Source organism: Mesoplodon densirostris, chromosome 4 (assembly GCF_025265405.1).
Source record: "Mesoplodon densirostris isolate mMesDen1 chromosome 4, mMesDen1 primary haplotype, whole genome shotgun sequence".
Lineage (NCBI taxonomy): Eukaryota > Metazoa > Chordata > Mammalia > Artiodactyla > Ziphiidae > Mesoplodon > Mesoplodon densirostris.
The window spans coordinates 12,868,278-12,882,429 of record NC_082664.1 but is presented as its reverse complement, the minus strand read 5'-3'; the positions used below and the strand labels follow the sequence as shown (position 1 = coordinate 12,882,429).

General features: G+C 52.2%; 1 protein-coding gene across 2 annotated transcripts in view; it reads left to right on the top strand.

Moving 5' to 3' along the window:
• RIN3 (Ras and Rab interactor 3) overlaps positions 1-14,152 on the top strand; it is a 123,679-nt gene that overhangs the window by 46,882 nt on the left and 62,645 nt on the right. For both annotated transcript variants that reach the window (XM_060097932.1, XM_060097931.1), the window contains exon 3: positions 8,329-8,446. In XM_060097932.1, the coding sequence (XP_059953915.1) occupies positions 8,329-8,446 (118 nt within the window). The remainder of the gene's footprint in view (positions 1-8,328; positions 8,447-14,152) is intronic.

The window sequence follows — 14,152 nt, the reverse complement described above, 5'->3', positions numbered from 1 at the left end:
ACAGGCTCCGGACGAGCAGGCTCAGCGGCCATGGGTCATGGGCCCAGCCGCTCCGCGGCATGTGGGATCCTCCTGGACCGGGGCACGAACCCGTGTCCCCTGCATCGGCAGGCGGACTCTCAACCACTGCGCCACCAGGGAAGCCCTGGGTGCTTATGATATAGCAGGCGCTCTACTGAAGTCACATGGGCAGTTCTTTCATTAATCCTCTGAGGCACTGGGCCTATGGTAGCTTCAGCCATAAGGCTACTGTTGTTCACCTAATGAGAAATATGGAGGTTTGGGGTCTAGGGCTGGTTTAGCAGTTCAGTGATGTCTTCAAGACCCAGGTCCTTTCCACCTCTCTGTTCCTCCATCTTCAAGGTTGGCTTTTGTCCTCTGTTTGTCACCTCATGGTTATAGAAGAGCGGCTGCAGCTCCAGCCATCTCACCCATTTAAAAGCAGGAGGTCATGGGCAAAAGGCTTTCTTCTCTTAGGCTCAGCCTTTTTGTCAGGGAACAGATGTTTTTCCAGATACCTTATTGGCTACCCCTGACTGTGAGGGAGCCTGGGGAAGGGGGTGAGTGGCAGAGAGGAACAGAATAGCCATGATTGGCTTTGACCCAACAGGATTCATCTCCTGAGGCAGAATGCACTGCTCCCAGGCCAGAACTGTGGTCAGTTAGCAAGGAGAGGGAGGGGACTGGTTCTCAGGGCGCTAACTCACAGCGACCATCACAGGCAGGAACTATCATGATCCCATTTTGCAGAGGAAGAAGCAGCCCCAGAGCAGTCACACAGCTCAAGAGTAGCCAACGAAGGACTGAAGTCTGAGAGTCTGGCTCCAGAGATCGTGGGCTAAAGTCTTACACAGAAGGGCCCCAAGGCCCGATGCTCTGGACCCTCCCCTTTCCCTCTCTCTTTGCCAGTCCTCTTCCTGCACTGTATTCTCATCTGTACAAGGGGTAAAATATTCTAAACGCCAGGGAGGGAGTTGCTGCAAGGTATCTAAAACCTCTAACCAGGTGCCTGGCATAAAACACATGCTCAGTTGGTGGGTTGGCTGGGTTGGGGGACATGTACTATAATGGTCACAACTCTGATCTGAAGGTCACTGGCCTTGCATTCTTGTCCCGGCTCTGCCACGAACAAATAATGTGACCTCAGGACGTCTTTTTGCATTTCTGGGTCTTGGTTTCTTTGGCTGTAGAGTGAGGAGCTGGACATAGCCGTGGCTTTCAAACTTCCCCACCAAGCTTTGGGGACCCCTCAACAGCACCTCATAGGAGGAAGAGAGGAGGGGGGTACCCAAAGGATGGGGTCCCACCTCCACATAACCCACAGCTATAGCATTACCTACTGTGGCATCACGAACCACTCCAAAATCCAGTGGCTTAAAACAGTCACTGTTCAACTTTCTCAGGATTCTGTGGGTCAGCAGTTTGGGCTGGGTTCCGCTGAGTGGTTCGTCTGCTGGTCTCTCGTGGGGTCAGTCAAACAGCTGCAGTCATCTGGCCAGCTGGCCAGAGATGGCCTTGCTCTGCTGTCTGGCGCTTAGTGCCAGCTGTGGGCTGGGCCTCACAGCTCCAGCGGGCTCACTCAGCCTTCTTCATATGACAACTGTGGTCCAACAGGGTGAGCATGGAAGCAGACACGCCTCTTAAGGCCTAGGCTTAGACCCCCACAGGGTCACTTCTGCTACATTCTTTTTTTTTTTTAATATTTATTTATTTACTTAGTTGTACTGGGTCTTTTAGTTGCGGCAGACGGGCTCTTTAGTTGCGGCTCGAGGGCTCCTTAGCTGCGGCTCGCCAGCTCCTTAGTTGCAGCATGTGGGCTCCTTCGTTGTGGCATGTGAACTCTTAGTTGCAGCATGCATGTGGGATGTAGTTCCCTGACCAGGGCTCGAACCCAGGCCCCTTGCATTGGGAGCAGGTAGTCTTAACCACTGCGCCACCAGGGAAGTCCCCGATACATTCGTTTGGTTAAAGCACATCCTAAGGCCACCCTTCCAGATGCAGGGAAATAGACTCCACCTCTTGATAGGAGGAGCTGCAAAGAGTTTGTGGCCATTTTAATCTACGGCATAGGTGAATGATCTTTTGAGTCCGTTTTCCTATCTCTTTGTTTGGAAAAAAGATACATAATAATAATCGTATTAATAGTTATCATTTATTTGTCAAACAAGATTATGCAGATAAAAATCTTAGCATCTGGTTTAGTGCTCAGTAAATGACAGCAATCTATAATAATAATAAGTATCAAGTGCATGCTGTATGCCAGGCATTGATATATATGACCAGCAATTCTCATAGCAACCCTGAAAGGTGGACAGTACTATTCTCAGGCTCAGACGAGGAAGTCGAGACCCGAGGAGTAAAAGTAACTTGCCTGCAGACCCCCAGCTGGTAAAGAGCAGAGCTGAGATTCGAGTCCCCCTGCAGCTTTAAAAAGTGGGCTGCAGGGCGTAGAAAGAGAAGTGAGAGGGGCTTGGAGAATTGGCACATGGACCCCCCCCAAGGGTGCTGGAGAAGGAGCTCTGGGAGGCACACCCAGCCCGTTAGCCCCCTGGGTGCTCACCTGCAACAACCATCACGGGCAACATCTCCTTAGAGGATCAGCAGTGGACACCTGGTGAGGGGAGGGGTGTGATGGGGACACAGGCAGTTCACTCAGGTGCCCTTCTCCTGGCACTGGCTTTGGCTGAACTCTGCTGGGTTTAAGCGTGGCAGCTGCACCTTAATCTAGAACGCTCTGTAGGAGTTACCGCTCCGCGTACGTTCTTGCAGTGAGCCGCACAGCGACACTGTTTTTGAGGTGCTCTCTGTGGCTCCTTCCTAGAAGGGACCCTGTGACTAGCTGAGGTGCTAAACCTCCCCAAAGGGGAACGCAGAACAGGCCATCTTATTCCAAAGGACAGTGGCCAAGGCAGGCACCTGTCAGTGCCCCCTCCCCGACTGCCATCTCGGCAGGAAGGGTCAGAGGACTCCTCTAGCCTCCGTCCCTGCTCCTCCCCCACTAACTCAGCCCCCCAAACCCCCGACCCAGTACCTGATCTTGGCTTTTCAGATAAGAGCCCCAGGACTTGGCCACGGCAGAAGGAAGTGCTACAGGAGGCTTTGTGGCCATGCTGAAACAGTGGGTGTTGGATGCTCAGAACTGGGAACCTGAGCCCAGCCTGGGGGACTTTCCACCCCTGTCTGCACCCCTGGCCTGCAGTGAGTAGATAACACAGGCTTGATGGCAAGAGATAAGTGAGATGTTCTTGGCGACACCTGGGTCTGCATCTTGCTTCTGTGCTTCCTGTTTGCGTGGCCTTGGGTTTATTTAACCTCCCTGGGCCCTGGGTCTTCATCCATCAGAAGGAATGGTAATAGTGCCTGCTTCATGGGGCTGTGGGGAGAGCTGGGCGATGCCAAGCGTAAGGTACTTGGCCCGGAGCGCAGACGTCAGCCGCTGTTTTCAGCTTCTGGCTCCTTACCCTCCGCTGAAGCACACTCTCAAGGAAATCCCTTCTGAGTTTTTTTCACAAGAAACACATGTGGTAGACTGATCCCCAGTTCTAGATGGAGCCCGAGACTGGGAGACTGAGGAATATCAAGCAGCCATGGGGAAGGAGGGTGGAAGCACATGGAGAATTAATCCTTAGCGAGCATCGGTGGAGACACGTGTATCCCATTGGGTGCTTTCCTAGGCAACGTCTCATTTACCCTTCCAACACGGAGGCGTGGGGCTTTGGTTTCATTTCTTGTTTCTGCTGGGTGGTCGTGGGTGTTATCCCCACTTACAGATCAGAACACTGAGGCTCGGGGAAGCCACGGAATTACCCAAGGCCACAGAGCTCACAGCTGACTGCTCTGGGCCCTCTGGGAGCCCAAGAAGAAATGCAGATTGTGACAGACTGTGACTCTCCCCCCAGCTGGAGGAGTTCCTGTCCGAGGGCTCTTATCTCCTTTCTTTCTGTCTGTGGAACGGGAGGGTGGAGAACGGGGTCCATGTCTCAGCGGAGTGAAGAAGTCCAGAAATAGTTACGTGCTGGGTGTGAAAGAGCCAATTAGACTGCAAGGCGGCATTGCTGGAGGTCCCAGTTGAGGCTGGCAACCGTGATTTGTCATTGCAGTCACCCTAGAGAGAGATCAGTGGGGGTCAAATAGTCCAGGAAGAAGTTGACAATCAGTGGCGTAGGCAGTCTGTGTTGTACTGCGGCCCTGGCCCTCCACTCGTCTCTCTCGATCTCTCTGTCAAAAAGTCCATCCTTATGATAGGCGTCCTTATTGTTTTGTTTTATTCTCTTGTATTTTCTTTTGGAAAGATAAATGGTTGGTGGCATTTGCCTTAATGGGTCATGACCCACAGTTTGAAAAACACTGTTTTCCTTCCTGTGCCATTCCTGACATTCAGGGTGGCGAGGGGCCACTCTGCCATGTACATGTGCTTCTGAACCAGTGACCTGGCTTGTGTCCCTCACACATGTGCCCTACAAAGACAGAAACCCCCAGTTCGGTTTCAGTTCAGGAGAGTGCCAGCCTCAGCTCCTTCCTGGTCAGGGTCAAGGATCCAGCTTTGCCGTCTGCCTTCCCAGGGGCACCACCGGCTCCCCAGAGTTCCAGCAGGGGGGACCCCGGCGGCAGCCCAGAGTTCCCTTATTCCACACTCACTCCCACATATGTTCACTCACATGTGCGTTCACACACTTGCACACACTCACTATGCTCCGGGCAACAGTGCTCTGATACCAGTTGGATGTCCTACAATTCAGTTCAATTCTGACATGACTACCCAAAGCGAACACAGACCCCATAAGTTAAAGGGAAGGTCCCCAAAAGACTGCTTTCACTGCAGATGCCAGACACACGTGGGGTCCCTAGGCTCCCTACACTTCTGTCTGACTTGGTCACAAGCATGACCCCTCTTTAGGTTTGATAATTTGCTAGGAAGACCCAGAAAACTCACTGACAGCACTGGGCTTATGGTGACAGTTTGATTATAAAGGATACAACTCAAGAGCAGCTGAAGGTGAGACACACGGGGGTGAGGTCTGGGCTGGGGAGGGGGACACGGAGCTCCAACACCCTCTCCCGATGGAAACGCGGCACGCACCCTCCCCACGTGTCAGTGTGTTCACCAGCCAGGAGATTAAATCATTGCCCGGTGCTTGAACTCAGTCTGCAGTCCCTCTCCCCTTTCCAGAGGTCAGGGTGGGGCTTTGGGTTCCAACCCTCTCGAATTATGCGACTATCTTTCTGGGGCAGCCCCTCCTTTAAGGTCCCACTTGAGCCGACTGTTAGCATAAACTCAGGTATGGCCCAAAGGGGCTCTTTATGAATTACTAAAGGCCCCCATCACTCAGGAAAATCCAAGGGTTTTTGAAGCTCTGTGCCAGGAGCCAGGGACAAAGACCAGCTGTAATTTTTATAGCACCCACAGGCTTATTCTCACACACACACACTCATTCTCTCTCTCACACTCACACACACACACACACACACACACACAGACACACACACACACACACTCCCTCACACATGCTGGGTCCCATGGACCTGATGGGTAGGCGGCAGCTCGGCCTTGGATCTCTGAAGAGGAGCCAAAGTGACCTCTTTTCTTGGAAAGACGCGTTCCTGGGGGCAGTCCGGGTCCAGGTGGACGCATCAGCTCAGCGACGCTGCCGCTCACAGCGGGCGAGGCTGTGCCGGGGAGTGCAAAGAAGCATCTAGAGGAGAGCTGGCCTCCCGCTGGGTCCCCTAGGAGGGCCGTCCTTCCAGGTGGGGCACCAGCACCCCCGCCCAGCTCGCACTGCTGCCCCAGACGCCTCCCTCCCGCCTTCCTCTATCCGCTGGGTTCTCAGGCTCGCTCCACCCTGCCCCGCATGAGGAGAGGGGCTGGCAAGCTCATTTCTGACCACGGTTCAATGACTGACGGTTGCATTGTGTCCCTGCTCCCAAGAGGCCGTCTCACGGAGGGCAGAAGCTTAAGCCAAGAGACTGCCCTCTTGGGGCCGGGGGCCGGGCAGCCGAGGGGGCTGCCCTCTGGGGGCCGGGTGCAGGGCAGCCGAGGGCTCAGGATCTAGATCCGAAGGGCCTGAGCTCAGATACCAGCTTCAGCACTTACTAGCCCTGTCGTCCTGGGCATTACCTGCCTCTCTGTACCTCAGTTTCCTCATCTGTAAGATGGGGATAATAACAGCAGCCCCTCTCATAGGAGAGTTAAGTAAGATCATGGAATCTAATGAACTGGGGTTAAGGTTTGGGTAGAGGAGGGAAGCGATATGTGTGAGCTGCTACTAGTCAATAATAACAATATTATTATAATGTTTTATTGACAATTATAATGACATTGTATTAACAATTACAATACTATAGCAATATCATAATAATAATAGTAATCAGTAACAATGGCAGGTAATTTGGAGCATCACCCAAGGGGTGGCAAGACAGTGTGCCTTGGTGGGGGTAGGGGAGAAGCGCCATCTCTGTGCTTCTCCAGAGCCTCTCACGCTTGGGGCCACGTCCTCTGGAGGCCCCAGTGGCCCTGCTCCCCAGTCTTCTCTCAGCATCTTTGGCCAGACTTCCGGTCTTCCAAACTCTAGACCGGGCTCTTGGAGCCTGAGTGGGAACGGCTTAGACCCCTTGTGGGGACGATGGGGAGGGGAGGGGGGGACACCGTGACCAAGTCCTTTCTCAGGAAAGGAAGGAGTGACCCTTCTTGGGGGGAAGACCAACCCTCTTCCTCCTCCCCAGGGGGAGCTGTGCCCCAGGAGGTTGGGGAGATTCCAGAACATGTCTGTCATCACCTGGAAGAAGGGATGAGCCTGGGTGGGGCCAGTGGAGACTAAAAAGAACATTTTAAAACCACAGAGTCTGTGAAAGGAATCAGGGGTCCCCTCCCCCTGATGGCCGTGGGGAGGGCACTGCCCCGGGGCTGCTGTGGGTGTAACAGTGGAAAACTTCAGAGTCACGGTCCCCTTAACTGAGCAGAACCATTGTTCAGAACAGGAGAAGTAAAAGTGTGGCGTCTATAAACGCGCTGGCTCTGGTTTAGACTTCGGGTAGTGCTGGGTTACTAGAGCACAGATAGGTTCCTGGGGCTCAGAAGCATCGTTTTGTTTTTGTTTTTAATTTATTTATTTTTGGCTGTGTTGGGTCTTCGTTGTTGCACGTGGGCTTTCTCTAGTTGCAGCGAGCGGGGGCTACTCTTTGTTGCGGTGGGTGGGCTTCTCCTTGCAGTGGCTTCTCTTGTTGTGGAGCACAGGCTCTAGGTACACGGGCTTCAGTAGTCGTGGCACGAGGGCTCAGTAGTTGTGGCTCTTGGGCTGTAGAGTGCAGGCTCAATAGTTGTGGCACACGGGCTTAGTTGCTCTGCGGCATGTGGGATCTTCCTGGACCAGGGCTCGAACCTATGTCCCCTGCATTGGTAGGTGGATTCTTAACCACTGCACCAGCAGGGAAGTCCCAGAAGCATCATTTTCGACTAGAGTAAACCCACAGGAGAAGAAAGGGCAGGTCCCTCCCTGGGCAGGATGTATAGAACAGAGAGGGGCTGCATAGCGTTGGGTCTGGAGCATGGACACCAGCATCCAGGGCTGAATCCCAGCTCTGCCCCTTTCAGCTGTGAGGCCTTGGCCAGGCAAAGCCTCCAGGGTATGTCCTAGGGGCCAAGCCCATATGGGTATTTCCTCAGTTGATCTTCACACCAGCCCGAAGAGCCAGGTCCTGTTAAGGTCAGAGAGCACCTCAGTTTCTTCATCTGTGAAGTGGGGATAACAGCAAAACTCACGTCACAGGGTTATTGAGAGGATCAAGCAAGTGAATATATGCAAGGTATTCATAACAGTTCCTGTCACAGAAAAAGCTGTGTATATTAGTTATTAGTTATTTTTGTTTCTATGGGGGAAAAATAGTGTGAATTGACTAATATCTATGATTGTTTCCAGCAGCCTCCCCCAGGGCATATGTGCTGGGGTGTGAGTTGAAATTCAACCCGTCCATTTGAGCTTTTCCAAGCGTGACCCTGGATCACTGCCTGTACCAGATTCAGCTGATTCCAGACCCGCTCCCCTCCCCCAACTAACCAGCATCTCAAGGGCCGGGACTCAGGAATATGCACTGATTTAGTTGACCCCCCTCGATGGACAAATGAGAAGTTGAGACTCAAGGAGCCAGGGCACATGGGCCATGTGACACATGGCTCTTGGGGCAGAACCCCTAGTTCTATCTCGAGATACTAGACTCCCCCACCTTGCCTTTTTGTTTCTGGAACATTCCAGATGACTTCCATCTCACTCTTGTCCTTCGAAATAACCTCCCCCCCAAATCTGACTCATGGAGCGCCCCCTTCCTCCATTGCAGACATTCCTGGTCCGCCGGGACAGCAGCTTGAAGCAGCCGGTGCTCTGTGTCCACTTCCCTTCCCCAAACGAGAGCTCATCCGCGGTGCTGGAATACACCATTAAAGAAGAAAAATCGAGTGAGTACCATGTCCCCATTCTGCCTGGGGCCACACAGCAGCGGCAGATGCTACACCCTGTAACCACAGACACTCCTCCCAGGCCAGAGGGTCTAAAATTAGAAGAAGGGGGAAAGCTTTCATCCGCTGAAGTTATTTGACCCGGTTTGTTTTGAACTCAGTTTATCACTCAAAGTCAATGCGAGTTTCCACTCACCCATGTCACAGCTTGATGGCTTTGCTTCCTCAAGGCCTCTATGAAGTTTCCTCTTGTTAGGTCATGGTGGAGAAAGGGAAGAAAAAGAGAGGACATGTCTGCGCTCCTGGGTCCTAGTGACAGTTCAGCACACACTCAAACCATGATCTTGGACAAGTCACTGAGCCTCTCTGAGCCTCGGTTTTCTCATCTGTCAAATGGATATAATAGTCACTTCCTGTCTGTATCACAGGACCTTTGTGAGGGTCAAATGGGCAAGCACTTTGAAAGACAAAAATCCTGTGTGTGCCCAGGGCTGCTAGGAGCAGGCTTGAGCCTCCGTGGAAAAATGTTTGGGGACCCCCAAACAAGGGTGGGTTTGTACACCATTGAAAGGGTTTGGGCTTCCCCCGCCTCTCGTGGGCCAAGCCAGGTATTAAGATCCAAAAAGCTTGTTGACAGAATCTGTAGACTATTCCAAGCACCGGCTTAGATCCTCTTACACATTGATCCAGGGATGTCAGAAGCTTTTTACTCTTGGTTAGCAGCAGAGTGACAACATTTAAAGAAGGTAGAATATTTAAGTATTTTATAAATATTATAAGTATATGATAGAAATATATACTTTAATCATATATTTACATAATTAAATGTTATATAAATATAATAAATGTTTTTAAAGTATTTATTAAATATTTTAGGGTGCTTGTTTCTCATGAGACACTTGTGCCCGACACTGGGAAGATGCAAAGATGAAAAAGACAGAGCTCTGGCTTCAAGGCTCTCCCAGTGTAGTTGGAGGGTGGGGGGCAAGGTGGGTAGGAGAGACACAGACCTCAACACTTGCTGTGCAGCGTGACAGATGTAACTGCACAGGGACCTCTGGCCGAGGGGCACAGAGAATGCAGACCACGGTGGGAAGGATTCCGGGAGGGTGTCGAAGAGGAGGGAATAGAGGCTGGCTCCGGAAGGGTGAGGATTTAGTTCAATTAAATGCTGCTTTTCTAGCTCCAGAGGTGGAGGAGAAAGCAAAGCAGGGGCAGTTTCCTGTTCTTGCCATACACTGAATAGATGAAACAGTTCACTCATTCTGTATTCAACAGTTGATTATTAAGTGTCTGCTCTGTGTCTCAGGAGCTGTTCTACCATTGGGGACACAGCAGGGAACAAAACACAGTCCCTGCCCCTGAGAGAGGAGACAGTAAACAAGTGGGGAGAGTCATGCTATGGAGAACACATAAGTGGGAAGATTAGCCAGCTGTTGCAATAACAACAAAAAATGTAATGGGTTAAACCCAGAAGGGACTAGTTTTCCAATCATGTGCAAGATTCCTGGTCAGTGGGGAAGGCTCATTCAGGGACCCCATCTGGAGCACGCAGCCCCCAGTTTCTTGTGGTTGACTCCATGCCATATAGGCTGGAAGGCGAAAGAGGAGGCTTGTGGGCGGGTCTTACCTCAATGCCTGGAAGTAGGTGTGTCACTTGTGCTCACATTCCATTGGCTAGAACTTGCTCACATGGCCACACCCAACTGCAAGGGAGACTGGGAAATGTGGTCCAGACACCTGTCCAGGGAGGCGCAGAGGGGCTGAATCTTGGTGAACTGCTCGGAGTCTGCTCTCTGGGTAAGGGGGAAGGAGTGTGTGGGGTTGTTAATTTATACAGCAACCCTTAATGACTCCTGCCCTACAGCATCCAGCAGGGAAGACAATGTAGGGATCTCAGAGAGGAAGGAGAGTGTTACAGTTTCCCCAGACCAAATATATAGCACCCTCTGATGACTGCAGAAGGGGTGAGGTTGTTTGGGGCACCTGGGGCTGCACAGACCCTGGGTGTGCTTTTTTTTTTTTTTTTTTTTTTTTTTTTTTTTTTGCAGTACGCAGGCCTCTCACTGTTGTGGCCTCTCCCGTTGCGGAGCACAGGCTCCGGACGTGCAGGCTCAGCGAGCATGGCTCATGGGTCCAGCCGCTCCGCAGCATGCAGGATCCTCCCGGACCGGGGCACGAACCCGTGTCCCCTGCATCGGCAGGCGGACTCTCAACCACCGCGCCACCAGGGAAGCCCCCTGGGTGTGCTTTTGATCTCCTGGGAGAAGAGACAGCCCTCAGCCTGTCTGCTTATGGTCTTGTGCAGTCCTGCTACTTATTGAGAGTAGCCAGGCTCTCGGGGACTTGGCTGTCCAGACACCAGGTATCTACAATCCTTTAGAAGTCCAGGAGCCAGTTGTGCTCTTGAATTTCAACACTAACATTAGAAAGTAGCTGAAAGTGGGGAGTAGCATTGTGCTGAGCCTGTTTCACGTCAGCATGTGCTCTAGAAGTGGAAGGAGGGAGCGTTGCTTCAAGGGCAGGCTGACCAGGGAGGCTTCTTGGAGGAAAAGGGAGTTGGGCTGGACTGACGGAACGTCTGGAGGTTCTGCTTTCCTCCCTTGTCCCTGTGCTGCTTCCTCCACCTCCCTGTCCCATCTCCAGGGTAATGTCTTCTGGATCTGCCCAACCCAACGACAACCTGGCTGCCCCGGGCTTTTGGAACTTGCTCAGGAAGCATGCACAGGCTCTATCTACCCCATGGAACCAGGATGTCATGTCTGCTTATGTGTCTCATTTCTGATAAGGAGCCCAAGGAATAAACCAAGGTGTTCGTGATGGAGGAAGCTTCCTTCCCTGGTTTCATGTCTTCCTCCCATGTGGTAGAATCCCATTTTCCATTTTTCATTTTTAAACCTTTAAAAATGTATGCTCAGCTCATCTGAAAAGAGCAAACCAAACCCCCTTTGTGAAACATAACTGTTCCAAATCACGATTCGTGTCCATTCACTGTGACTACACGGATGCCATAAGTTTGCATGTGTTTCATTTCGCTTTTTTAATTTTACGCCACTGCTCCCCAAACCTCAGACCCCTGAGATCTGCCCCCAGAGAAACCAGACAACAGCAAGAAAGCAGCAGGTCATGTGTTTCTTCGCTATGTTGCTTCGCTGCTTCAACCTTTGTCTTACCTTTCTGTTCAGTACCTGCCTGCTTAACGTGGTGTTTGAGCATGGACCATGGAAGCCACACAGCCTGTGTCGGATTCGAGCTCTGCCTTTTGCCACCTGTGTGACCTTGGGCACCTTGCTTAAGCTCTCCAGGCCTCTAAGGTGGGGGTGATAATGGTGCCTGCCTCACAGGGTGCTAGAAGGAGGAGTTAGTGTGTCTGAAGTGCTTAGGGTGGGTGGTACCCAGAGCACCACAGAGGGTTATAATTGTGTTGTTGTTATTGCTGTTATTGTTGAGCCTCCTGCAGGATTAAAGCAAAAGGAGGGGGCTTCCCTGGTGGCGCAGTGGTTGAGAGTCCGCCTGCTGATGCAGGGGACGCGGGTTCGTGCCCCAGTCTGGGAAGATCCCACATGCCGCGGAGCGGCTGGGCCCGTGAGCCATGGCCGCTGAGCCTGCGCGACCGGAGCCTGTGCTCCGCAACGGGAGAGACCACAGCAGTGAGAGGCCCGCGTACCGCGAAAAAAAAAAAAAAAGCAAAAGGAGGAGTGGAATAAGCCTGCACACAGGGTTCCAAGGCTCTGGATAAATCATAGCCCAGCATGTGGGGCCTTCTAGTCCCTCATGGGAGGAAGGAGCCACCAACTTCCTGAGTCCTCGCGTGGCCATGGTCGCTGCAGTGGGGGGGTGGCCTGAGGAGGAAGCGGGCAAGGGAAAAGCCCAGAGCCTGGAACCGGGACCTTTTGCTGGGGTTCCCCACACAGAGCTGAGGTGAAGGAAGGAGACAAGGGGATCCCCCAAAGTGGGTGGTCAGCCTCATCTGTGACCCCACTCCGTTTCCTCTGAAAGGGAAAGACCCACGTGGACCACCTCTGTGCTTCTGTGTGCTTGGGTCACCCTCTAGTTCCTTGTGAAACGTTTCTTGGCAAAACCCTGAACCAGTCAACTCAGGCTAGTTATGCTGCAGTGACAAACAGCCCTGCACTGCAGTGGGTTGTACACACACAGTACTGCACACACAGTAATGTGAGTGTATTTCTCACTCACGTCACCTGTCAGCTGAAGCTCTTTACAAAAACATTTCACTCTGCAATCCGGGCTGAAAGAGCAGCCCCCAGCTGGGGGCAGAGGGAAGGGAGAGAGAGGGCAGAATTCCAGGATGGGAGCCGAAAGGGTTTACTCAGAGGTGGCAGGTGTCACTTCCCATCACATTTCATTGGCCAAACAGGTCCGATGGCCAGGTCAGACTCAATGGGATGGAAAGTGTGATCCTCCCGCCAGCATGTGAGTAGCAGGGAGGGGTCGCGACTATTCTGAACAACGGTTACCATCTACTGCATCCCCGATTCCCTTCTGTGCTGCACCAAGGTGACAAGAAGGCTTTGCGCTGTCTGGGTCACCACTTAGCTTCATCAGGGACCCTCAGAGGCCAGATGTGTGTCTGGCGGGTGGGGGCAGAGAACAGGCAGAAGAGACATTGGCTCAGGGGATACAGGAGACGAAGGAGCAGGACACGGGGTAGATGGAGGCTAGTTCCGCCTCCAGGCTCAGTCCTGCCCCTTTATGGCTGAAATTAGCCACCTGGCTGGGGGACACCAGCTACTTTTTCATTAATCTGCACCCTTGAAGATGGTGGCAATAACACATTCATGGGATGGCATTTTTCCGCTGGCCACCAAATAACAGAAAACCAGTTGGCCCCACCCGTAGAAGAGGAGCTATGACACAGCGGTGGATGGTGTGGTCCGGCCCTTACAGGAAGTGACTGCCTGGTACTTGGCCTGAGCCACTTGGCTGAGTTTCGGGGGGGCAGCCCCGCTTCACTCCCTGCCTGTTCCCTATGCCGGACTGACCCCTGGCTTTAGAAAGGCTGGCCTGTCGAACTCAGTTAGGATTTCTTCTTGCCCTGAGCAAATCTCCCACTCTTAGGGCTGAGGTTTTAGGCCAAGTAGTTGAATCGGACAGATACACTTACACTTGGGAACGGAGCCCACCTCCTGGGCACACGCGGTGAATGTTGTGCTGATTGGTGCTGATGCTTATCACCGCTGGACTGGGGGGACCTTTTAAACCAAGGAGGGGAGAAATTCTAGATGAGTCCTCCTGGGCAGTAGAGATCTGTATGTATAGGAGGGCAGAGTGTCACCCAAATTGCCTTTGAGGTCCACACAGGAGATTTGCTTTCTGTGCTCTTGGGTTTGACCCTTTCACCAACTGACCCATTATCCTAGAATGAGATTGAACCTGTATTTGGACCAAAATGTGTTAAGTCCATAAAAAGGTAAGGAATGATTATTATTAAAGTCAGGGTTGGTGTGGAGAAGGCAAGGTCTTGGGATTTTGTCAGGGAGCAAGTATTGCCTCGTGAGTGAGTCTTGCGCTCTTGTCAATGCCAACCTTTTGAGAGCATGAGCTTTGGAAAGGCTGACAGTTCTAGGTTTTTATTCTATCCCTGTCACCTTCCAACATCAGGCAAGTTACTTAACGTCTCTGTGCTTCGGTTTCCTCATTTGCAAAATGGGAACATCTGCAACACAGCTGTTGGAGGATTGACGA